The sequence below is a fragment of the Sander vitreus genome, chromosome 2, assembly GCF_031162955.1.
Source record: "Sander vitreus isolate 19-12246 chromosome 2, sanVit1, whole genome shotgun sequence".
Classification (NCBI taxonomy): Eukaryota; Metazoa; Chordata; class Actinopteri; order Perciformes; family Percidae; genus Sander; species Sander vitreus.
In genome coordinates, this window is record NC_135856.1 from 17632967 (window position 1) to 17658609 (window position 25643).

The 25643-nt window shown below is 40.5% G+C and overlaps 3 protein-coding genes across 5 annotated transcripts; 2 read left to right on the top strand and 1 right to left on the bottom strand.

The window, feature by feature from the left end:
- Positions 1-351: 351 nt before the first annotated feature.
- Positions 352-2147, bottom strand: mb (myoglobin). Its single transcript, XM_078268983.1, has 4 exons — positions 2094-2147; positions 1386-1471; positions 1035-1254; positions 352-873 (listed from the first exon to the last, which is right to left on the bottom strand). Exons 2-4 carry the CDS (start codon positions 1466-1468, stop codon positions 733-735), a joined length of 444 nt encoding a protein of 147 aa, XP_078125109.1. The 5' UTR covers positions 1469-1471; positions 2094-2147; the 3' UTR covers positions 352-732.
- A 1974-nt stretch (positions 2148-4121) lies between these two features.
- Positions 4122-18810, top strand: LOC144537645 (serine hydrolase-like protein). 2 transcript variants are annotated; one of them, XM_078281422.1, is made up of 12 exons: positions 4122-4297; positions 5814-5957; positions 11464-11577; positions 12122-12163; positions 12257-12276; positions 12385-12459; positions 13407-13516; positions 13628-13707; positions 13840-13874; positions 13978-14054; positions 15803-15923; positions 17122-18810. In XM_078281422.1, the coding sequence occupies exons 1-12, from the start codon at positions 4240-4242 to the stop codon at positions 17263-17265; spliced, it is 1020 nt and encodes a 339-aa protein (XP_078137548.1). In that variant the 5' UTR covers positions 4122-4239; the 3' UTR covers positions 17266-18810. The 2 variants fall into 2 exon arrangements, with proteins under 2 accessions (XP_078137548.1, XP_078137556.1); XM_078281430.1 differs by having other exon boundaries at positions 15836-15923.
- Positions 18811-19555: 745 nt separating this feature from the next.
- On the top strand, positions 19556-23775 carry LOC144529727 (serine hydrolase-like protein). 2 transcript variants are annotated; one of them, XM_078268996.1, is made up of 12 exons: positions 19556-19693; positions 20062-20205; positions 21154-21267; positions 21471-21512; positions 21611-21630; positions 21742-21816; positions 22469-22572; positions 22658-22737; positions 22814-22848; positions 22974-23050; positions 23322-23409; positions 23539-23775. In XM_078268996.1, the coding sequence occupies exons 1-12, from the start codon at positions 19624-19626 to the stop codon at positions 23668-23670; spliced, it is 981 nt and encodes a 326-aa protein (XP_078125122.1). In that variant the 5' UTR covers positions 19556-19623; the 3' UTR covers positions 23671-23775. The 2 variants fall into 2 exon arrangements, with proteins under 2 accessions (XP_078125122.1, XP_078125130.1); XM_078269004.1 differs by having other exon boundaries at positions 20062-20169; positions 22811-22848.
- The last annotated feature ends 1868 nt before the right edge of the window (positions 23776-25643 follow it).

The following is a 25643-nucleotide window of genomic DNA, read 5'->3' on the forward strand; positions in this document are numbered from 1 at the left end:
TGAAGTTTGTGTGTGTGTGTGTGTGTGTGTGTGTGTGTGCGCGTGTGTGTGTGTGTGTGTGTGCGCAAGTGTGTGCGTGCGTGCGTGCGGATGTTAAGTGTTTTAGACTTGGCCTGATTCCTATCTGGACTGCCAGTTGCTGGATTGGCTTTCAGACACCATGTTTTCACAAATACATCCTTTCTCTCATACTATTTATGATGAGTAGCAATAAGATTTTAACAAAAACTGATTTACAACAATATTACTTTTTGCATCGAGGACACAGGAGGTGACTAATAAAACAGACTCATCAAGTGTGTTTTTTAATATTCAGGAAAGGAATAACACTTGGAAATGTCACTGTGCAACAGACTTTTATTGGTAATATATGACAAAGGTTTTACATTTTGTTGTTAGTTACGAATCTTGCATGAGATCAATCTCATTTAACAGAAATAAAAACATGTTTATTACTGAGCAATTACGGGAGTGGACACAATAATAGATAAACCTACTTGACCACACACAATCTAACAATAATTCTGTAATGAAAGATACATTATGTTTCCTATGATCTTTAAATCTATAGTAATATTTGAGGCTGTAATTTATAGTGGTGCTGTAATGTAATTTCCTTTCATTGCAAATTAGTTTATATATGTTTACAGAAGATCAAACCATTTCATTTTTTAAATCTTGCATGTAGAATATTTTCTTGACTGTCATCTGACCCTGACAAGACTTTAACCTTCAGCCGGTGAAGCCCAGCTCTTTGTAATCGGCGTCAATGTCAGCGATGACAACAGCCATCATATTTCTCAGAGCTTGCTGCCCGGTGGCATCGAGTCCTGCCTTCTCTTCCATGACCTTAACAACAACCTCTGTAATCAGCTGAAAAGAAAATACAGAGAAAGTCACACAAACGGCTTTAAAACCAGCTTAGAGGACACAAGAAATGGGATGCAACTTCTAGTTAAAAGACTATGGGAGGAAGGATCAAACCATGATGGACTACATAAAGTATATTAAAACATTCTGTACATCAGCCTCACCTTGAAGTTATTGATGGGGATCTTGTGCTTGGTGGCATGGCTGTAGGCTAGAGGTTTGAGGATGGCAGTGTGGTTGCCTTTGGCCCTCAGCAGCTCACCCAGTTTCTTCAGCACTGTGGCACCGTGGGCAGAAACAGCTGCGTTACCAGCCAGGTCACTCTGGGCGATGCCGGCAAACTTGGGGAACAGCTTCTGAGTGTCTGGGTGCTCTGTGAATAAACTGTGAAGAATAGAAAATGTGAGGATTCACCTGTGATGACACACACACACCAGGGCCATAGACACCACTGAGGACACTGGCATGCCCTGACCTATAGGAAAGAGTAATTTCAACTTGTCAGAGCCACTAACCGGGTCAAAACCAGGCCCCCATTGCCAGTGTAGTCTGCCTCGACTGGACCCCAATACTTCAGCACCATGTCAAAGTCAGCCATGATCTGAGGAGATGAAGCAACAGGTTACACAAACACTGATTTGAGGAATAAAAACGAAAAGAAAAGAACAATCAGAGATAAAGTAAGTTCCTGGACCACATCAAGTTATACACTTGTTGTTTTCCTGTTTGATTTGATGGCCAGCAGCCAAGAGCCACTGTATTCAAGGGCAGGAGGCAGATACATTACCTCAGCTGCCCTCGCTGAGTCTGTAAAGTAACCTTAGTAGCCCTTCATAATTCATGTGAAGTGAAATTAGAAACACTATTGGTTTTGGTGCTCTAAAAGATGTCACATGGTAATAAAAAGCTTTTTTTTCTTCAAGGACAGTTATCTGGATTTTATTTTAATTTGATGACCTTGGCACCTAAAACTGCTTTATTTCTTATAACGTTATGTATAAAAACATTCTCCACCATGATAAATAACAAAGTAGAGTAGCGTATTATTCTGAATTTCTGAGCACCGAACAAGCATTATTACTATATTCTGTTTAATTAAACCATATATATATATATATATATATATATGGTATACGTCTAAATCGTCTAAATCACACATTTTATTAGTAAATAGAATTATTCTAAGATTTAATTATAAAACAATTAAAAAAGACAGTACCTACCTGTAGTAAAATATCCTGTGTGATTAAACCAAATTCTTCTTGGTCTGACTTCACCCCTCCCTCAAAGCTGAACTTTCATACTCCCTCTCTCCATCTTATCACCACATTATTCCAGCCCTTCCTATTTGTCTACCTCTCTAACCGCACGTCTCTTCAAATGTTCACACACACCTCTAAACTTAATCTGGAAACTTTTGATTCCACGTAAACGTCTCTCTGGTGTGTGTGTGTGTGTGTGTGTGTGTGTGTGTGTGTGTGTGTGTGTGTGTGTGTGTGTGTATGTGTGTGTGTGTGTGTGTGTGTGTGTGTGTGTGTGTGTGTGTGTGTGTGTGTGTGAGAAACTGAAAACTTGGAAAAAAGATGAACAGTTTCCTGCACTCTTTCTGTTTACTGTATTTTTGTTTCACAATATTCTAATTCTCTGTCCTGAAACTTTATTTTCTATTCTTGTTCACAGTATGTTATTATTTTTACAGTTTGTGTATGTAAGTTGATGAACTGTGAACACTTAAATCTGGGTTAGGCAGTTTTCTGGAAAAAGGCCAAACAAGTGTTTCATACAGTAACCTGTACGAGTACTAGTCATTGACTATGTTTACATGCACATAATATTCAGTTTTTTGTCCTTTTTCCAAAAAAGACGATATTCCAACTAAGCTGTTTACATGGCTAATGAAAGTGAATATTCCACTAATATTCCTGTTTATCTAGCCGTGGAAAATATGATTTTTTCAAAGTTTACCAGCGGCAGCAGACTTGTTGGACCGTGCAAACACAGCGTCCCTCTTTCATTCCTTCAACCAGCAAAACCTGTTGATATCCAAGTCTTTGATAATATTTAAAAGTAGTTGTGTTTCTCCTTCTTATCGGGTCTCCAGCCTTGCAAACTGTTGGCTGGTTGTTTTTTTGTACAGCAACCATAGCAACACACAGAGCTGACCATAAGCTGTAAACAGGCAAGCGGCCGTAAACTGCGGTTAAAACCCTGATTGAGAGGCATATTCCGAATGCGCTGTATACATGTCCAAAGAATGCCTCTAAAACCTAAATAATACTGGAATATCCCTTCTTAGTCTTAATCGGAAAATGCTATATTCTGAAAAAGCCCTTATTCGGAATATCCAAACGGAATATGCTGTTTACATGACCTGAATCAAATTCGGAATATTGTCATATTCTGAGGAGGCCTAATAGTGGAATATAGGTGTGCATGTAAACATACATATATAGTCAATTGTGATCCCGATGCTGTTATATACAGGTAGCAGCAATTCTATGAGAATTACCGTCCTATTTTCTTTGCAAACTTGGTCATGTAAAGCACTTTGAGAAGACATAATGTGATTTAAGTTCATGTTTATGAATAAAACATATGTCAATATCGGCGAAGCGTTTCAGAGATGGAGACATCTTGTTCATGTTGCTAATAGTTTAGCCTTCTGCTTACCGTAGCATGTTCTTTAGCCACAGCCGCAAGGTATGCTTAGGTACGGATAGCAGAGGGTTAAACTACAAGCAACATTTTCTCTACATCTCTGAAAGGATTTGCTGATATTAACATGTTTTTTTGCAATTATTGTCTCTTTTAGACTCTCTATCTGACAAGTCTGTGTTCCCTTTTTGAGTCGTTGAAAGGATGTAAATTTCCCGGCTGTGTGACTAATAAAGGATTTTCTGTCGGTTACAACGAGATTTTCACAGTACAATAACAATTTCAGAAAAGATGACGTCATGGTATTATTATTATCAGTTACAATGAACTTTAAAAGGAATTTTAAAGAAATACTTTTTTGGTTGAACAAACACTTCAACCCTAGTCACTGGCTAGATTTTCTAAAGCCTGAAAACAGAGCCAAGAGGAGGTGCAGAAGTCTAGTTTTCTCTCAGACTACTTCAATTCCGTAAACTGAAAGGTTATAATGGAATTTTACGCCCAATGATGTCAAAAATAAAAGGCCTATCCCAACATGTCCGTTTATCCAATAGCATCTTCCGCTCGCGTCACGTGATCTTTCAAGACCCGGAAAAACGGAAGTGACATTCAAAAAAAAAGTCTGAAAACATTGATAACATCCGTGGTTTAAGTTCGACGTTTTAAGATATTTTCTTACGTGTATAGGTTTTAATAGACTCGGTTGTCTCCAGTATGTTGCAGGCTTTGAAAAGCGTCAGACACCTGCAGTCCAGTGCAATGAAACAAGCAGGTAACTAATGATGTAACTTAAACACATAACTTTAGTGTTAGGCCTATATAACACGTTTTTAAAACCATGACAGAAAAGATAAAAGTGGAATGAATCGTGTCTAACTGTATACCAGTGGAACAGGAGCTGCAGACTTGCAGACAATTTAAAGTTAAAACTAGTTTCACTTCGGTCCAGTAGGCTAACGTTACCTTTTAATAATGCTCTTGATTGAACACAACAATGATACAGGAAACAGTGAACACAGCCAATGGGAAGACATGGATACAGACAATTAAATGTGGTAAAAAGACTCTGTTTTCATAGATTTCTTATAATTAGGTTGAGAAATCGCATCAGTGTTTAACGTTACATTTATCTAACTTAAAAAGGCAGGTATAGAGGTATTAGATTAGATTCAACTGTATTGTCATTGTGCAGAGTACAAGTACAAAGACAACGAAATGCAGTTTACGTGCAAAAAAGCTGAAAAGTGCAATGTGATATTCAAGTATAGACAGGTGGTGCATAGGCAGGACAAGAAATATATATTTTATAAAAGCAGAATAAATATGGCTATGTAATATGAACAGTGTATGAACAACATACAGATATGTGCAATGTAGTAGCAGTAACATTATAATAGTATCAATAATATAGGTTATATGCAGTGTATTAACAGAATATATAATAAGAAAAACTGAATAAATATGATTATTCTGTATGAACCATATAGACAGATATGTACAGTATGTACAGCTATGTGCAGTGTGGTATACTGGGAAAAGTAGCCTAGTACTTTGCTTGCTGAATAGTCGGATTGACTAAAAGGCAAAAATCTACATTTGTGTTATTTGTGTTGGGTTCTTCAGAAAATTACTCAACAATCTTGATAGTCGGTAAATGGCATAAGTCATTCCTGAAGCAAAAATGCCAACCATCTGTTGGTTTCAGCTTCCCAGATGAGGAGGATCCGCTGCATTTTCCTGTTACATACCTTTGTAAATGGAATGTCTTTGGGTTTTGGACTGTTGGTCAAACAAAACAAGCAATTTATTTATTTCATCTTCTGCTCCCAGGACTTGTGTTGGGCTTTTTACAATAATCAACAGATTAATCAATCATGAAAATAATTGATAGCTGCAGCAATAATTTGGGCACCCCAAAGTCATATTTTCAAATTTGACAGGGTTAATAGCAAGTAAATACTTATGCCTATCTCTATTTCTCAGAGCTTAGACCATTTCATATATAACCATCATGATACAGAGAAAAGCAGCTAATCTTGATGACTAAATAATAACTTAATTATAAAAAAAATGTTTATGATTACTCTCTGTATGTTGACTAATTGTTTAATCAGCTAATTGTTTCAGCGATAAGCAAAATAAACTCTTAAAACTAAACATTAGTCACAAAGCTATTCCAGTGGCAAGTTGGGCACAGAAACATTTTCTTTTTGAAAGAGTGAGTTTACAGTATCTGGTTACAGTTCACAGCCATTCATGAGTATCATTAACCGTGTGTTGTGTCCCAGTTTCAGAGCTCTGTGTCCCGGTCCCATGGGGAGAGCTCAGAGGGAAAGTCTGGGGTCCTGATTACGGTCGTCCCGTGCTGTGCCTGCACGGCTGGGCTGACAACTGTGGTACATTCAACACACTCATTCCCCTTCTACCCAAAGGTAATTGTTTATGTGAAATGTAACACTGCTCTCAACACCCAAGTGTATACTTCTTCCTACTCCTTTTCAGACATGTCTACGTTGGTTAATGTTACTTATTGTTTATTGAATGTTTTGCTTATTTAACTTATTTGTGATGTTTTGTTTGGTTTATTTTTTAAATGTCTGAAATACATTTCTTCATTCATTCATTCAACTCTTTAAAACATCTAAAAATCTGCCCCACAAAACTCAGTTTTAAGGCTTTAAACATGAATTAATAAGATACTGTCACACTCTCATCCACTGTCATTTAAACTGAAAACTAAACAATCTTCACTTTACTTAACTTATGTATATACACATATTATATATAATACCACCTGTCAGTCAATTCCTGCTGCACAGTGTGGTGTTTTGCTTATTACATGAAAGTGTGTACTTTAGTAGTATGCCGAGGAGGCGTGTTGGGTGGTTAACAGTGTTGCCTCACAATAAGAAGCTCTCTGATACTGTAGGGAGGGTGGCCTCAGGGCTACCACATTTCCTGCTTGCCTCTCAGCTATATACTGTATACTCAAATAATTAAAGGCAAATAAAAAAAAGAAGCCCCCTGGTTTGTCCCCCAGAATGGCCAACTTTAAACCTGTTTCAATGTTAGGTGGGTTCCTTTTACAAGCCCTCCTTTTTTTCTATCCCACATGTGCATTTTTATTCTTTTTTTATTTTATATGCACACATAAAGAAACTTTACACCCTATTACCAAAACTGTCCTGGTAATTGAGCTTGGTTTATTTAACACTACTTTCTACTTTCACAAGACTACTCAGCTCGTGCAGGTGTATAGTGTTGCCGTATAGTGTGGCTGTATTTGAAACCACCTACTACCAGTCCTTCCAGAAAAATGCAGAGTTTTTTTTGTGATTGTTGCGGGCAAAAATCCTTGATTATGCAGCACGTTTTTTAAAAAATGCGATGGAATATGCGGGATATTTATGCAATTTTATGTGATGAAATTGCGGGAACTTGCAAAAACTGCGGTTTCATCTAGAGATGGTCCGATACCATTTTTTGCTTCCCGATACCGATTCCGATACCAAGTACTGATCCGATACCAGTGTGTCATATATTTTATTATGTTTTAACAACTGTATACTACTATCCCTGTATGGATGTGATATGATTTCTATCTTTGTTGTCGGTCTGGCTCAGGTTAAACTCTTTGTGAAACATGAACAAACACAAACAATGAATGCCACAGAACGTTCTTTTATTCTGTACTTAGACAGTCAGTTATAACGGAAAAAGAACATAAATAAACTACTTAACGTAGATTTTCTTTAGGGCTGTATTATGTGGTATCGGATCGGTGCATAAACTCCAGTACTTCCCAATACCAGCGTTTTAGGCGGTATCGGAACATCTCTAGTTTCATCATGGCTTCATCGCGGGGTTTGCAGCTTTTTGATGATGTTCACGTCGCGTAATTACGTCACTTCATAACGTTCCCATGGCAACAGGGGAAAATGGCTGCTCTTGTGTGAAGTAAACGCAACATTTTTCAACTTTCTACTAAGATATATGTGACTTTTTGCAACGAAAATGCTGGGATTTTTATGCGGCGAAAGTGCGGCGTATTTGAAAAACCTAGTCAAACCTTTAACTAGGTTTTGTTTTTGCCTTGTTCAGCTAAAGTAAACTCTCTCAAAAATGCTTTAGAAAATGTTGAAATGTTTTTTGTTTTATTATAGGTAATTATTTCCTTAAAAAGATTAGTTGATTGATTAAAACATGTATTTAAACAAGGAAGGTAATAGAGAGCTAGCTCTCTTTTACAAGGACTCCCTGATTACAGTATATATAAAACAATTAAAGCACACGAAAGTTACAGTATACATCAACAAATTATACAACGAACAGATCAACGACATCAACATAAGGGACAACATCAATAAAAAAAAAAATGCATCTATTTTGACTGCTCTATGTCAATCAAAAGGGATTTAATTTGATTAAAAGGGATTAGTTTACTAATCTTATCTATCCATCTTCATCCGCTTATCCGGGGTCGGGTCGCGGGGGTAGCAGCTCCAGCAGGGGACCCCAAACTTCCCTTTCCCGGGCCACATTAACCAGCTCCGACTGGGGGATCCCGAGGCGTTCCCAGGCCAGGTTAGAGATATAATCCCTCCACCTAGTCCTGGGTCTCCCCCGAGGCCTCCTCCCAGCTGGACGTGCCTGGAACACCTCCCTAGGGAGGCGCCCAGGGGGCATCCTTACCAGATGCCCGAACCACCTCAACTGGCTCCTTTCGACGCAAAGGAGCAGCGGCTCTACTCCGAGCCCCTCACGGATAACTGAGCTTCTCACCCTATCTCTAAGGGAGACGCCAGCTACCCTCCTGAGGAAACCCATTTCGGCCGCTTGTACCCTGGATCTTGTTCTTTCGGTCATGACCCAGCCTTCATGACCATAGGTGAGGGTAGGAACAAAAACTGACCGGTAGATTGAGAGCTTTGCCTTCTGGCTCAGCTCTCTTTTTCGTCACAACGGTGCGATAAATTGAATGTAATACCGCACCTGCTGTGCCGATTCTCCGACCAATCTCCCGCTCCATTGTCCCCTCACTCGCGAACAAGACCCCAAGGTACTTGAACTCCTTCACTTGGGGTAAGGACTCATTCCCCTACCTGGAGAAGGCACTCCATCGGTTTCCTGCTGAGAACCATGGCCTCCGATTTAGAGGTGCTGATCCTCATCCCAGCCGCTTCACACTCGGCTGCGAACCGATCCAGTGAGTGCTGAAGGTCACAGGCCGATGATGCCATCAGGACCACATCATCTGCAAAAAGCAGCGATGAGATCCCCAGCCCACCGAACTGCAACCCCTCTCCACCCCGACTACGCCTCGATATCCTGTCCATAAACACTACAAACAGGATTGGTGACAGAGCGTAGCCCTGGCGGAGGCCAACTCTCACCTGAAACGAGTCCGACTTACTGCCGAGAACCCGGACACAGCTCTCGCTTTGGTCGTACAGAGATTGGATGGCCCTGAGAAGGGACCCCCTCACCCCGTACTCCCGCAGCACCTCCCACAGTATCTCCCGGGCACCTGGTCATACGCCTTTCTCCAGATCCACAAAACACATGTAGACTGGTTAAGCATACTCCCAGGCTCCCTCCAGGATCCTTGCGAGAGTAAAGATCTGGTCCGTTGTTCCACGACCAGGACGGAATCCGCATTGTTCCTCTTCAACCTGAGATTCGACTATCGACCGAACCCCTCCTTTCCAGCACCTTGAGTAGACTTTACCGGGGAGGCTGAGAAGTGTGATACCCTGTAATTGGCACACACCCTCTGGTCCCCTTTTAAAAAGGGGAACCACCACCCCGGTCTGCCACTCCCTAGGCACCGTCCCAGACTTCCACGCAATGTTGAAGAGGCGTGTCAACCAAGACAACCCCTCCACACCCAGAGCTTTAAGCATTTCTGGACGGATCTCATCAATTCCTGGGGCTTTGCCACTGTGGAGTTGTTTAACTACCTCAGCAACCTCCACCAGGGAAATTGATGCCAATCCCCCTCATCCTCCAGCTCTGGCTCTACCATAGAGGGCGATAGTCGGATTTAGGAGTTCCTCAAAGTGCTCCTTCCACCGCCCCTATTACCTCCTCAGTTGAGGTCAACAGCGTCCCATCCTTACTGTACACAGCTTGGATGGTTCTCCCGCTCCCTCCTGAGGTGGCGAACGGTTTTCCAGAAGTACCTTGGTGCCGACCGAAAGTCCTTCTCCATGTCTTCTCCGAACTTCTCCCACACACGCTGCTTTGCCTCTTTCACGGCAGAGGCTGCAGCCCTTCGGGCCCTTCGGTACCTTGCAACTGCCTCCGGAGTCGCCTGGGATAACATATCCCGGAAAGACTCTTCTTCAGTCGGACGGCTTCCCTGACCACCGGTGTCCACCACGGTGTTCGTGGGTTACCGCCCCTTGAGGCACCTAAGACCCTAAGACCACAGCTCCTCACCGCAGCTTCAGCAATGGAAACTTTGAACATTGTCCACTCAGGTTCAATGCTCCCCAGCCTCCACAGGGATGCACGAAAAGCTCCGCCGGAGGTGTGAGCTGAAAGTCTGTCGGACAGGGGCCTCCTCCAGACGTTCCCAATTTACCCGCACTACCCGCTTGGGCTTACCAGGTCTGTCCAGAGTCTTCCCCACCCCCCTGACCCAACTCACCACCAGATGGTGATCGGTTGACAGCTCCGCCCCCTCTTCACCCGAGTGTCCAAAACATATGGCCTCAGATCAGATGAAACGATTATAAAATCGATCATTGACCTTTGGCCTAGGGGCGCTCTGGTACCAAGTACACTTATGAGCATCCCTATGTTCGAACATGGTGTTCGTTATAGACAATCCATGACTAGCACAGAAGTCCAACAACAAACAACCACTCTGGTTTAGATCAGGGAGACCGTTCCTCCCAATCACGCCTCTCCATGTGTCTCCATCATTACCCACGTGCGCGTTGAAGTCCCCCAGCAGAACTATGGAGTCCCCGACTAGAGCCCCATGCAGGACTCCACTCAAGGTCTCCAAGAAGGCCGAATACTCTGAACTCTTGTTTGGTGCATATGCACAAACAACAGTCAGAGTTTTTTCCCCCCACAACCTCGCAGGCGTAGGGAGGCGACCCTCTCGTCCACCGGGTTAAACTCCAACGTAGCGGCGCTCAGCCGGGGGCTTGTGAGTATCCCCACACCCGCCCGGCGCCTCACACCCTGGGCAACTCCGGAGAAGAAAAGAGTCCAACCCCTATCCAGGAGTATGGTTCCAGAACCAAGACTGTGCGTAGAGGTAAGCCCCACCAGATCTAACCGGTAGCGCTCCACCTCCCGCACAAGTTCCGGCTCCTTCCCCCACAGAGAGGTGACATTCCACGTCCCCAGAGCCAGCCTCTGCTGCCCGGGTCTGGTCCGTCGAGGCCCCTGACCTTCACTGCCACCCGTGTGGCAGCGCACCCGACCCCAGCGGTTCCTCCCACAGGTGGTGGGCCAATCTTAACAAATCTTAAATAATTTTACAAGTTTCTGCGATTGTTCCACTTGTGTGGAGCATAGTATTTAGGAGATAGTTCCCCAATCTCATTATTAACTTGATGATTTTGAGGACCAAATAGTCTTGGGACCTGGTGCAGTGTGAAATTGATCTAGTTAAAAAGACATGGGCGCCTGGTTAGCTCACCTGGTAGAGCGGGTGCCCATGTATAGAGGTTACTCCTCGACGCAGCGGCCGCGGGTTCGACTCCGACTTGCGGCCTTTTGCTACATCTCATTCCCCCTCTCTCTCCCCTTTCACATCTAAGCTGTCCTATACAAATAAAAAGGCCTAAAATGCCCCCAAAAAAAAAAAAAGACATGTTAGAGACCCAGGTAGTTTGCCATCCCCAGTTATGAACCTCACGGCTGAATGTAACAATCACTTGGTGAGACTCTTGCTTTTCTCTCTGTCCTTCCTCTCAGAGTGCAGATATGTGGCGATGGATCTGGCGGGTCACGGTCAGTCGTCACACCGTAGTCCTGGAGATTTCTACTCTTTTCCGGCGTATGTGATGGACGTACGCAGAGTTGTTGATGGTGTGTGAGTTTGAGTTCAACAAGTTGCAGAACATTTAGCCACTTAATTAATTAAAACAAATTAAAATGAAACATCAGTGTTCGTTCAGGCAACAAACTAGATCTGAGCGCTGTTATAGTGTGTTCTGGGTGATAATATAATTCTAAATTATTGGTCATCGAGTTTCTATATCTATATATTTATTTATTTATTTATTTAAATAAACGGATTAATATTGTGATATATTTTTACAATATTATTATATATTGCAATAGTATATATGCAATAGTATTGCAGTTAAACCACAGTGATATAGTGTGTCCTGGGTGATAATATCATTCTTTATTATTGGGTCATCGACCCTCTATATATATATATATATATATATATATATATATATATATACATATATATATATATATTTAAAAAACTGATTTGTGATATATTTAAACAATACCACCCAGCTCGTATTGCAGTTAAACCGCAGTAGTGACATTGTCTTTCAACTAAAAACAGTCTCTGTATTCTGTGATGAGATATGAATTCTGTTTGATGATCCCACAGCTCTGCAGTGGAGCAAATTCTCCATCATAGGCCACAGTATGGGTGAGTGCAGCTTTACATCAGAATTAGAGCAATTCAAATGTTGGTGTTGTTATATTTATTTGTACCCTTTCGTTCTTTCTTTTTGTTTTTTAGGTGGTAACGTTGCTGGAATGGTAAGTGACGTGGCCATGACCGGATACTATTTTCACACGATATACTGACTCTGTAGAGAGCATTTTCCTTTACTGTGTGGTATTTAGTCCGTATTGTGTCTTCCACAGTTCGGTGCACTGTATCCTGAGATGGTGGATGCTGTCGTACTGCTGGACTCATATGGATTCTTCCCTACAGATAAGGTACTTGAACAGTTATTAAATCCCAGACTACAGTTACTACAGGGCTGTCATTTGTTTTAGTTAAGGGTGAAGAAAAATACGATGTATTTTGAAGTTGTGATGCAAAATATTACATTTATTAACACCAGGCTTCAGAACAATTTCATAAATCCTCCCACAGAATTCATTGTTAATTTAGATTTTTATAGTCTTTTACTATAGAAGCAAGCATTTACTTTAAAATCGGACCATGGAAGTTTGCTTTTTATTTCACATTTCACATCAAACTATCTGCACAACTACCAGTCACAAAAACCTAAAGCCTGCAGGTCTTTGAAAGTCTTAAAAATCACTTAATTTTTCCTGGAAAAAAAGGCCGTAGAATATATTTTTTTAAAAGTCACTCATTCATGTTCATTTTATGACACATATCCAGGTTGCTTAATTTAATTAATTCTGTCATCATTATTTTTGTTAAATACAGAAAGAAGTATAGAAAACAGTGATATAACAATAAATAATTCTAGGTCATATGGTCCATACTGGAATTAAAAAGTGGGTAGGAAGGAGAAGAACAGACAAGTTGCTTAGATATAAGTTGAGTTAAAAGGTATTGTTGAAAAAAACACCACACTGTTACAAGATCTCCCTCTAGGGGAGAACAGGCCCCCAGATAATCTTTGCTTCAGACCCCTGATTTACACTGTACACTGTAAAAGACTTCATATCCTCGTGTAATGAATTTTAGATTGTGAGTAAATGGAAAAAATATACAGGTTGTGTGACATTTAAGAAATGCTTTTAGTCACCAGTGTAATTGAATCTGACACCGTTTTGTCCTCTGTGTTTAGCATTATATTATTGCCGTACACTTACTCCATAATAATTCACAAAGAGCTGTGCTGTACAATCCACTCTTGTCAGTAGCTTTGAATTGCCTACCTCATCATCTGTCTGTTTTCTTGCAGAAAGAAATGATGAAAGTGATGAGGCAGGGGATGGATCAGATGGTTCAGTTTGAAAAAATGCCGGAAGATAAGAAGAGAAGAGTTTACACTTATGAAAATGCAGTAGAGAGGTGTTGCACCTTTTGTATTTTATGTTGTTTTACAATGAATACTGAACATCCACTCATCCAGTTATGTTGTTTGTACAAGTGTTTTCTAAAAAAGCCTTTCATTTCTTTCAGGCTGATGGCTGCCAACCCGACTCTGTCTGAACGGTCTGTGCACATCCTTTTAGAGCGAGGTCTAGTTCAAGTTGAAGGAGGTACGTCTTTATCTTCCTCTTCTCTGCTTTTATTTTTGTCATGGGCACTCCGCATAGAACTAAATTAGTTCACCCTCCTCTCTGAAAGTTTTTACTCTTTCGCTGAAAATATAATGCAACTTTCTCTTGCAGGTGTGGCGTTTACCCGAGACCTCCGTATTAATCTGGTAGGTTTTTTACATTGTTATCCCTCCCACAGGTGTCATATGTAGCCCATAAAATGCATGGACAGTATTGTACACTGTATTGTTTTGTCTTTTGTTTTTTTAGAAAAATATAACGCGCATCAGTTTGGAGCAGAGTCTGGAATTGCAGTCGGGGATTCAAGCCTCTGTTCTAGTTATTCTGTAAGTTTTTCCTCTACCTCACATTTAATGTTTACAGAACATGACCTAATCTCAGTGCAATAGTAGTAAATTGTACCTCACTAAATATACAGTCAGGTCCATAAATATTGGGACATCGACACAATTCTAATCTTTTTGGCTCTATACACCACCACAATGGAGTTGAAATGAAACGAACAAGATGTGCTTTAACTGCAGACTTTCAGCTTTAATTTGAGGGTATTTACATCCAAATCAGGTGAACGGTGTAGGAATTACAACAGTTTGTATATGTGCCTCCCACTTTTTAAGGGACCAAAAGTAATGGGACAATTGGCTGCTCAGCTGTTCCATGGCCAGGTGTGTGTGTTATTCCCTCATTATCCCATTTACAAGGAGCAGATAAAAGGTCCAGAGTTCATTTCAAGTGTGCTATTTACATTTGGAATCTGTTGCTGTCAACTCTCAATATGAGATCCAAAGAGCTGTCACTATCAGTGAAGCAAGCCATCATTAGGCTGAAAAATCTAAACAAACCCATCAGAGAGATAGCAAAAACATTAGGTGTGGCCAAATCAACTGTTTGGAACATTCTTAAAAAGAAAGAACGCACCGGTGAGCTCAGCAACACCAAAAGACCCGGAAGACCACGGAAAACAACTGTGGTGGATGACCGAAGAATACTTTCCCTGGTGAAGAAAACACCCTTCACAACAGTTGGCCAGATCAAGAACACTCTCCAGGAGGTAGGTGTATGTGTGTCAAAGTCAACAATCAAGAGAAGACTTCACCAGAGTGAATACAGAGGGTTCACTACAAGATGTAAACCATTGGTGAGCCTCAAAAACAGGAAGGCCAGATTAGAGTTTGCCAAACAACATCTAAAAAAAGCCTTCACATTTCTGGAACAACATCCTATGGACAGATGAGACAAAGATCAACTTGTACCAGAGTGATGGGAAGAGAAGAGTATGGAGAAGGAAAGGAACTGCTCATGATCCAAAGCATACCACCTCATCAGTGAAGTATGGTGGTGGTAGTGTCATGGCATGGGCATGTATGGCTGCCAATGGAACTGGTTCTCTTGTATTTATTGATGATGTGACTGCTGACAAAAGCAGCAGGATGAATTCTGAAGTGTTTCGGGCAATATTATCTGCTCATATTCAGCCAAATGCTTCAGAACTCATTGGACGGCGCTTCACAGTGCAGATGGACAATGACCCGAAGCATACTGCGAAAGCAACCAAAGAGTTTTTTAAGGGAAAGAAGTGGAATGTTATGCAATAGCCAAGTCAATCACCTGACCTGAATCCTATTGAGCATGCATTTCACTTGCTGAAGACAAAACTGAAGGGAAAATGCCCCAAGAACAAGCAGGAACTGAAGACAGTTGCAGTAGAGGCCTGGCAGAGCATCACCAGGGATGAAATCCAGCGTCTGGTGATGTCTATGCCTTCCAGACTTCAGGCTGGAATTGAATGCAAAGGATTTGCAACCAAGTATTAAAAAGTGAAAGTTTGATTTATGATTGTTAATCTGTCCCATTACTTTTGGTTCCTTAAAAAGTGGGAGGCACATATATAAACTGTTGTAATTCCTACACCGTTCACCTGATTTGAATGTAAATACCCTCAAATTAAAGCTGAAAGTCTGCAGTTAAAGCACATCTTGTTCGTTTCATTTCAACTCCATTGTGGTGGTGTATAGAGCCAAAAAGATTAGAATTGTGTCGATGTCCCAATATTTATGGACCTGACTGTACATAGTCTTTTTCTTTTCTTTCTTCTTTGTCTTTCCAGAGCAGAGGACGGCTTTGAGAAAATGTTTAGTGAACCAGAGCAAAAGAAAGTCACATCAGCAGTTCTCCAGGCCTATAGGGACAGAAATGTGAGTGTGTTTATACAGTGTGTTTGTGAAAAGTAGGTAGGCTTGGTGGTTATTTTTAGCCGTTAAGCCTTTGAGTGTGTGTAATTGTGCCTAGTAGACAGAAAGACAGGCGGCTGCACAGATACTAAAGTAGCTGCGAGTATGAACTCAATGTCTCAGAGGCAGCAGAAATCTTTTTTTTTTTTTTTTAAAGATTATTTTTTGAACATTTTAGGCCTTTATTTCCAAAGGACAGGCGAAGACATGAAAGGGTAGCGAGAGGGGGGGAATGACATGCAGCAAAGGGCCGCAGGTCGGAGTCGAACCCGCGGCCGCTGCGTCGAGAAGTAAACCTCTATATGTGTGCGACTGCTCTACCGACTGGGCTAACCCGGCCACAGGCAGCAGAAATCTTTATAGCTGTGAACCTCAACGCTGACCCACATACTGGAGCTTGGTGAAGTGATGCTGATGAGAGAGAGAACAGAAGATGTGCGTCAACTAAACGTCTCCAGTGATGGTCTCTTTCCAAATCAGCTGGTGATAAAAACAATGTAGCTGCTGCTTGGAATATCAGAATACTAATGATAATCTATAATGATACTAATGATTTCTTAAAGAGGCTATAATCGATATTTCTACTGTATAATGTGACAATGTGATGTCCCGACAGAGAATTATCAACCGAATCTGCAGCTGCCCTCGGCTTTACGGAGCTTTTTCAGCTCATTGTTTTATTTCACTCTCACTGCTCTCCTAGTGTCGTTTTCAGCAGCAGCAGGCAGCCATTTTCAGTAAAAAACAAACAAACGATGCACTACCTTGTCAGCACCAAATGGCAGACAGACACAGTAAGAGACTAGCTGGAGCATTTAGCAGCTAAAGATATCGAAGTTTCCCTCAGGAGTTGGTGGATACCAAAAACAGAGCTAAAAGAGAGTGAATATTGAACTTACATTCATTGGGTGGCCTGAAACACGACGCCAATAATTCGCAATAATGAAAAAGAATTCTGATAATGGTGTTCTGTAACTGCTAGATGTGTAAATAATAAACTGTTTGCTAACAAATTCACATTACCATCTTAAAAGATGATATGTCAAAGTTGTGTTCGCCACTTGTTTCTGCTGCCCCCAAGTGTACAAAATAAATCAGTGATTGCAGGTTAAAATGGGAAATCTCTCACACTTGTTTAATGGTCTCTGTCTCTTTCCTTTAGCACGCGGTGGTGACGGTACCAGGTGATCATCACGTCCATCTGAATGATCCTAAAGCTGTCGCTCCAATTGTGTCTGACTTCCTGCAGACCAAAGTGTTGACACAGCCAGCCCGACAAACAGCTGAACGGACCTCAAAGTTATAGCAAACACAAAAAACATTGGTTTTGCCTTAAGTCATATTACACTGCTGATTTTAACATAGAATGTGTCTGTATTCATATTGTACTGTTTACACTCACCTTGGTGCTAAAAACCTGTCAACCAGCTATGTAAGCATAACTCATGTTACTTTTGCTGAACTAAATTATTTAATGCATTTTAATAGATATTTAATAGCCGCTTCTCTTCAACTCCAGATGGTCTGTAAAATAGTGAAGGGGGGTGTTGGGTAAGCTGAAGAGACAAATCAGCAACAACAACAAAAAAAACAAAAAAAAGCCAAATGAGCTGAGCATGATGGGAAGGACTCAGCCAGCCAGTGCCATTAAGCATGGCCGTTCACTGTGTTTACCTCCATTAAATCTCCTGAACCGACACCAAGCTCCATAACCACACAGACCTTTACACACATCACACTAGTCTGTTACAACTCTACTCAGCCAGAGATTTCACTGCTCTCAGTTGAGATGGATGGCAAAGCGCTGCGGTGTTAGCCCATAGCAGACCTTCCCATTGCTCATAGCTTAATCCCGACAGAACACCACGGCGATTTTCAGCCTGCTTGCATGTTTTGTTTAGCTTCGCATTGTTGAAACAGAGCAGCTACTATTGGTAGCGAGAGCAAGAAGTTAGCAGACTGCCAAGACTGCACCTTTCTCTCTGCTCTGCATCAAGGGTGTGTCCCTAAAGCCCTGGCCTTGGTGAAACAGGGAGATCAAAGGAGAGGACAGAAAGCCCGCAAAATGCAGTAAAGATTCACTGAGCTGAAATGGAAACACCGCGCTTCATTTTTAAGGATTCTGTTATTCTACAGTATTAACAACAAAACAAATATCTTAATCCTACAATAGAAAACCGAATACCTACCCAACGAACAAACCTCCGAACATTAGCTTTGTAAAGATAGATGGCTAAGCTGTTGAACTGCATTAGATCGTACAGGGGTAATAAAGATCTTAGTTATTTAGACTATGCTGAACTCTATTCTGAGCTTGGTGTCTTCCTGCTGCCCTGCAGTTCAGACTGCTGTGTATTAGCAGGCAGTAAGTATAGTATCACCTTGTAGCTGCTGTCTTTGAGGATTGTTTAAAATGCACAGGTGTCTTAGAAGTTCGCTGCCTGTTGTTAATATTTTATCAGTTGCTCAGTTTCTCTGAAGTGTGTCCTCGTGTTTAATCTCAAAAGGTAGCAAGCTGTGGGAAGAAAGAGTGCGTACCCGAGTGCCACAGTGGGAGCAGAGGATGACTATGAACTCAACACTGTCACACAATATATTGTTTACAGCATTTAAACTATGTTCAGAAAGGCTGTTATTTTGGAGGATGATCTTTTGGAAATCTATGAATTATTATAATCTATTACAATTGACCATAATCTATCGTTGCTTTTTCTGTGATCTAGTTTTAAATATTTAAAATGACTGTAATGTGTTTTTCAGGCTATTGTAAATAATTACCCATAACATAATAATACAATAACATGTATTTTGATGATTTTCCTGATTTCCATCCAATAAATCGTTAAAGATGCATGCAGTTGTTTGACTACTGTTGAAAGTTTGTGGACAATTATTGAAATCAGATATGTAAAATAAATAACTGGAGCACAGAAGATCTTTTTGTAGAGGGAAAACCATGTCTTGCAGAATTGTTGATGTATAAAATATATGTATAACTATTGTAGCAATGTCACTTTTGCCATTAAAAAAACCGAAGGGGTGCCATAGTGGAACCGTTTTTCTACTTTATGTAATTATAAGTATCAAATGCTGACTGGAAAAACAAAACATCTTAGATATTTAATTTCATATCATAGATATAACTCCATTAACTTCTCGGAGTGAAATTCATAAACGATCATTTGTGCAGGAAGTGCAGCATGGAAGTGAGAACTTTCCTACTTTGTGTAGGCCTACGGAAATAACCATTTTGTGTTAAGGCTTTAGAAGTTCTTGGTTGATGATTTGGTTCAGCAATTCCTTGACCCCTGATTTATGTTTGACCGAGTAGAGGATAGATGTCAGTCAGACACCAACGTGTGCATCTTCAGGCAGCTTAATGTGATGGCTATGATTACAGGTGACAGAGTTATTCTAATGCATTGGGTAAATAAAATGACAGAGATACTGTTGCTAAAAGTCTATTGGCAGTTTGGAAGATTAATCTCTCCATAGGAAAAATAGACACAGTTGAAAATATCAACTGTCCACCTAGTAGCGGCGCTGCCTAAAAGACCGAACTGAGGGAATAAAAGGCATGCCACTGTGGTGCTTTAGATCGTTCTGATGCAGCAGAGCGCCAGAGGACACGGAAATAACGTGTTTACGGTTAGTTTGTTTAGAGATGCGAGCGCTACTGCAAACTTTACGAGGCGTTAGACACTGTGCAACATCAACTAAAATGGCTAAAGAAGGTAACAAAGTCAGATGTGGAGACTTTAATAATTAGTGTACAGTCAGAGATCTACAGCAGTTAAAATCACTGATATCCACTTGTTTACTAGTTTTGGATTTCAACATCCAGCACTTTTTTTCTTTTCTTTTTAAGCTCATATAACGTTACCGTTAAGCCAGTAATGGTGCTGTTGTTCATTTCTGTTAAATCTTTGTGCATGAGCTGCACACTTTATTTTCATGGATGTAATTCGATCGTGTGCAATGAGTTAAATAGTTTCTTGTTCCCGGTTGAAATATATAATAGTAGTCGTTCATTTTAAGTTTTTGAGCTGTTAATTCTCAGTAATTATTGTGTTTGATATGCAGACTGTGTAATGTGTCCCAGTTTCAGAGCTCTGTGTCCCGGTCCCATGGGGAGAGATCAGAGGGAAAGTCTGGGGTCCTGATCACGGTCGTCCCGTGCTGTGCCTGCACGGCTGGGCTGACAACTGTGGTACATTCAACAGTCTCATTCCCCTTCTACCCAAAGGTAGCTAATGCATTACTGGCTAGTAATGAGACTTTCTATTAACAAAACTGGGTAACGCTTTATTTCATGGGTCTGACTGCAATTGTAATACTACAGTAACTTTAGTTATAATTTTCCAGTACATTTCATAGAAAAAGCTTTGCAATTTGGTAATGATAATTAAGTAACATTAAAATGGAGGCACTGTTCTTTTCTTTCCATTAATTAAGTTAAGTTTGTTTTTAGAAAGTACAACACAGTAACTAATGTAGTTAACATAAGAGTAACAGTAAAAGGGTAACATGCACAGCAGTTAGCCCAACAGTAATTTTAGCTAATTCAACAGTTAGCTACAGAATGTTTAGCTAGCTAGTAAAGTAGGATTCTCTAAAAACTAGCCGTGGCTAGCTTGGTTAGCAGTAAGCTAGCTTATCATAGAAAAACTAAATTCTTCTAAATGAACAGTCACACAATTGCTGTAATAGAAGGAGTAGCTACTTACAGATAATGCTCAAACAGTTGTAGATAGGAGATGGCCATCAATATCTTGGACACAGATCTGACGTAACTATCGATGTAACATTAACTATCGACCAAAAAAGCTGCTAGCTGTAGAACTGTCAGCAGGTGTTGCTATAGCAACAGAATGTTCAACTGAAACCATCTGCTGGTGGCAGAACACCTTTAAAACATATTTTAAAAGGTGATAATGTGAACGTACAAGCATACAATTCAACATTAATGGATCATAAGTTTCCAGTAAAAAAATAAATGATTGATTAATATTAACTCTGGCTTCAATTGAGCAGTTAGTTCAAGTGCTTATAAACTCAACTAAACTCAAATAACTATCTCAGAATAATAACATACATAATTATCCAAAATTGTAATTTATGTGTTAGGGATTTGGTGTCTGCTGAGTGTGTCCTGTGAGTATTTTACACATCTCTTCTCTGTACTTCCTGTCAGAGTGCAGATATGTGGCGGTGGACCTGGCAGGTCATGGTCTGTCATCACATCGTCCTCCTGGAGAATTCTACTCTTTTCCTGCATATGTGGCGGACGTACGCAGAATCGCTGATGGTGTGTGTGTGTGAGCACATAATAAGCTCATAATGTTGTAGAATAGTTTTTAGCCAAACAGTGTAAGTTTTAGCATAAGGTTAGAATTTACAGGACTACAGGATTAAACAAAAGAGGGACGTTTGGCACCCAAAAAAACTACCTTGGTGTTCTGTGATGAGATACTGAACCTGGTTGATGATCTGTGAAATTAACTCCCACAGCTCTGCAGCTGCGGAAATTCTCCATCATAGGCCACAGTATGGGTGAGTCCACCATTAGAGCAGAATTTATCTTAATATGTACTGCTGTGCTACAAAGTCATTTAAAGTGCAAATCAAATGCAGCTTCTTTTTATTTACAGGTGCTGACATTGCTGGAATGGTGAGTGTCATTGTCCTATCTCTTTTCTCTTTTTCACGCAATATACAGAGACCATTTTGCTGCGTTTTCCTATGTGGTATCCTCATATGGTCCAAATTGTGTCTTCCACAGTTCAGTGCACTGTATCCTGAGATGGTGGATGCTCTTGTGATTCTGGACAGTTACGGATTCCTACCTACAGATTTAGTACGAATCATTTTGACTCCCCAGATTACACTCATTGTGAAGCTTTAATGGTTTGTGTGAATAAATGCATGGCCAGGACAGTCTGAACAGACACCAGAAGAAAAGTCTTAAAAATATTTGATTTGAATTTTTCATATTGTATATATTGAACTGTTTCTATAAATTGTATTTCGCCAAAAGAAGGCCTAAATGTAATCTTTTATTTACTTCTTTATTTATTTTGTTGACTGAAGTCAGAATACTACAGACTCCAGAATCAGGCCATTTAATGCCCACCATTTGTAATTTATTGATTGCAGAATTTAAAACTCACTCCAGGTTGCTAAATATAACTCCCCAGACATATAAAAATACAATGTAGAAAATGTTTCTAATATGTCATGTATTTTTATTGTAAATTTAGATGCTTTGATTATTATAATGTATAGGCAGGATTTTGTGTTATTCAACCAGAGGCTTACAAGGAAAGAACATTGTGGTGAAAATGAAGATTGTTCAACGTTTTTGCATTGTGCTTTAATTTTTCTTCATTTCCAATCTTTTCTTTTTATTCATATACTGTATCTGTATATATATATATATATATATATATATATAAGAGCTTGGCTGTACTTTCCACAACTGTGAGTAGCTTCTGTCTCTTTTCCTGCAGAAAGAACTTTCCAAAGTGCTAAGGCAGGGGATGGATGAGATGCTTCAGTTTGAAAAGACTGAAAAGAAGAAAAGAGTTTACACTTATGAGAAGGCAGTTGAGAGGTATCATTTACAAAGATTTAGTTCATATTTCTAGTAACTTTGTCTCTATAGTGTGCCGTTGGCTAAAGTGTTGTATTTCTTTCAGGTTGTTGGCTGCAAACCCGACTCTGTCTGAACGGTCTGTGAACATCCTTTTAGAGCGAGGTCTAGTTCAAGTTGACGAAGGTATGTCTTATATTTTTTTCTTTCAAATCTCACTTTTTTTCATCTGCTGCCTGCTGAATATCTTTCTCTCCAGCAGGATTTGTATTCTCCAGAGACCTGCGAGTAAATTTTGTAAGTCACTTTTAACCTCCCAAACCGTCCCCCACATTCACCACCTCCTCTCTGTTAACAGTTTTTTTTACACCAGAGATTTAACATACAGCTTGTGCAGTACATGTGTTTCATTTTGTTTTCAGAAAAACATAGTGCCCATCGGTTTGGAGCAGAGTCTGGAGATGCAGTCGAGGATTCAAGCCTCTGTTCTAGTTGTTCTGTAAGATACTGATCTCTATACTGAAATGGATGTTTGCATTATGTTATGCCTGCAGTATGACAATGTGACAGCAGACAGAGGTATTTATATCAGCTGACTGACTTACAGTAGGTAATGTCCTGAGAAGAAACACAGCTAACAAATGATGTGAAAATCATATCCCCACCCCACAAATCTCAGTCTATATCATAGCTTTCTATCAACAACATACACTTCGTCCTACATTATATGGCCTATTCTCACATTGTATGTTTAAAATATCTTTTTCCAGAGCAGAAGAAGGCTTCAGTAGAATATCTGTTGAACCAGCTCAAAGAAAATTTACCTCAACACTTCTCCAATGCTTACAGGACAGAAACGTGAGTTTGCAACTTGGGACAGAATGAAAATACAGTTGGAGTGGTTTGTAATGGTTATTTGAACATCTTAGAGGTTATTGATTCTGTATATCTGTAGTTAATATCCCTCTCTGTTTTTGTTGGTTTCAGCACATGGTGGTGAAGGTACCAGGCGATCATCACGTTCATCTGAATAAGCCTGAAGTCATTACTTCATTTGTGTCTGACTTCCTGCGAACCAAAGTGCTGTCCCAGTCAAACAACAGACAGCACAAGCTATAAGCTACAAACATCCTCACACTGTCACACTAAAGTCATATTGTGCTGTTTATAAGAAGAGAAAACTGTGTTTTGAACAATAGTATTAAAGGTCTCATCATAAGTGTATTTTTATTTTTCAACTTCATTGACAAATCAGAACAGGGGGACGACGGACACACTTACAGAATGTTTTACTCATGCACAGTTTAGGACAGACGCCAGGCTAGCTGTTTGCCCATGTTGTCCAGTCTTGATGTTTAGCTAAGCTAACTAGCTGATGGCTGTAGCTTCATATTTACACAAACATGAGAGTGGTATCAATCTTCTTATCTAACTCTTGGCAAGAAAACAAATAAGGGTATTTCCCAATTTAGAGCTTTCATCTCCGATGTGACACACTTCTAAAAGTAGCACAAAAGTGGACATAAGTGACATGAACAACTACAGCCCGATCTCTTAAACCCTCCATTATGAGAAACCGCCTCAAGTCACCCGTTAATGTTCAACTTACAAAATCCATTTCCAGGTTATTTGTGTGAGACTGTTCAATCTGGCTTCAGGTTTTATCACATCACTGGCTGACATTACACCACATCCCATTGTAAGGGTCGATTTCTAGAGGCCTTTAATACAGTTAAATCCTCCCTACTTCTGTCCAGATATATATAGAATATATCTACAGTATATCTCATATATAGAATATATTCTGCTGTTTGTTGATGGTTTCATGATAAATAGCTGATGTTAAAATCCAGGTTAGTAGTTAAAGACTAAAAAGAAAGTAACATTTAAAGACAACAGAAGCAACTGTACCGAAAACTAGTTACATCTTTTTACGTTGAAAATTCCTTGTCAAGTGCTGATGCCTCTGTGACAAATGAGCTGAACAACTTATGCTCGCTTTGAGGCTATTGGCAACCAACAAGCAAAAACAGCAGAGGTTAGTGGAAGTGTCACTTTTCCTGAGCATGTCGTCAGGAGTGCTTTCAAGCATGTGAACACCAAGAAAGCAGCAGGACCTGATGTTATCAGTGGGCGGTCCTCAAACTGTGCTGAGCACCGGTGTTCAAAAATGATATTCAACCTGTCACTGGCTCAGTCTGTCATACCCACATGCTTCAAGAAGTCCACTATCATTCCTGTGCCCAAGAAAACAAGACCAGCCTGCCCGAATGACTACCGCCCAGTGGCACTAACCTCTATAGTGATGAAATGCTTTGAGTGACTGGTCAAGGATTATACTGCTCCTTACTACCCCGCACAGTGGACCCACTACAGTTTGCCTACCATCCAAAACGATCGTCAGACGCCATAGCACACATGCTCCACACCACCCTATCTCACCTGGAAAAGAAAGGTATGTGAAATTGCTTTTCATGACTACAGGTCAGCATTTAACACCATCGTTCCCTCCAGGCTCATCACAAAGCTTAAGGATCAAACACCACTGTGCATGTGGTTCCTTGAGTTCCTGATGGACAAGCCCCAGGTGGCGAGGGTGGATGGACACATCTCTTCCACCTTCAGGCCTGGGTGCTCACTGAAGCACCCCAGGGTTGTGTTTTGAGGCCCCTGCTATACTCCCTGTACACACACGACTGTATAACCACTTTCGACTCCCAACACCATCATCAAGTTTGCTGACGACAGAGCTGTGGTAAGAGAGCACTGTACTCGAGATCATCTCATTACAGAGAGAGGGATGAATGATGGTGGCATGTACCAGATTTCACTCTTTCCCAGATTTATTGTCCTTGCAGGAGACTGCCTGACAGGAATTACTGAGGGAATGTAGACAGACAGGAGAGTAGAGAGTTGTAACCTTGTTGGAATATAAGATCCGCCTCTGCAGTGTATGATGATTGGCCATACTAGCAACTTGTCCTTATGCATATCCAATAAAATCATTGGTGGCTGTTTATGTTTCCTTCAGGTTCCAAAGGTCAGAGTATGTCTGCAGGTTTAATTTGTTAAACACACAATTCAGGGTTTAG

What these genes read in the sequence shown, in the direction of transcription:
- mb (XM_078268983.1), bottom strand. Translation starts at nt 1,468, where the DNA reads ATGGCTGACTTTGACATGGTGCTGAAGTATTGGGGTCCAGTCGAGGCA. An exon ending in GGGGGCCTGGTTTTGACCCG is followed by an intron (nt 1,255 to 1,385) that starts GTTAGTGGCTCT and finishes TATTCTTCACAG; the next exon opens with TTTATTCACAGAGCACCCAG. An exon ending in TCCCCATCAATAACTTCAAG is followed by an intron (nt 874 to 1,034) that starts GTGAGGCTGATG and finishes TTTTCTTTTCAG; the next exon opens with CTGATTACAGAGGTTGTTGT.
- LOC144537645 (XM_078281422.1), top strand. Translation starts at nt 4,240, where the DNA reads ATGTTGCAGGCTTTGAAAAGCGTCAGACACCTGCAGTCCAGTGCAATG. An exon ending in CAGTGCAATGAAACAAGCAG is followed by an intron (nt 4,298 to 5,813) that starts GTAACTAATGAT and finishes GTTGTGTCCCAG; the next exon opens with TTTCAGAGCTCTGTGTCCCG. An exon ending in GCCTCTGTTCTAGTTATTCT is followed by an intron (nt 14,055 to 15,802) that starts GTAAGTTTTTCC and finishes GACTGTACATAG; the next exon opens with TCTTTTTCTTTTCTTTCTTC.
- LOC144529727 (XM_078268996.1), top strand. Translation starts at nt 19,624, where the DNA reads ATGCGAGCGCTACTGCAAACTTTACGAGGCGTTAGACACTGTGCAACA. An exon ending in CATCATAGGCCACAGTATGG is followed by an intron (nt 21,513 to 21,610) that starts GTGAGTCCACCA and finishes TTTTATTTACAG; the next exon opens with GTGCTGACATTGCTGGAATG. An exon ending in TATGAGAAGGCAGTTGAGAG is followed by an intron (nt 22,573 to 22,657) that starts GTATCATTTACA and finishes TATTTCTTTCAG; the next exon opens with GTTGTTGGCTGCAAACCCGA.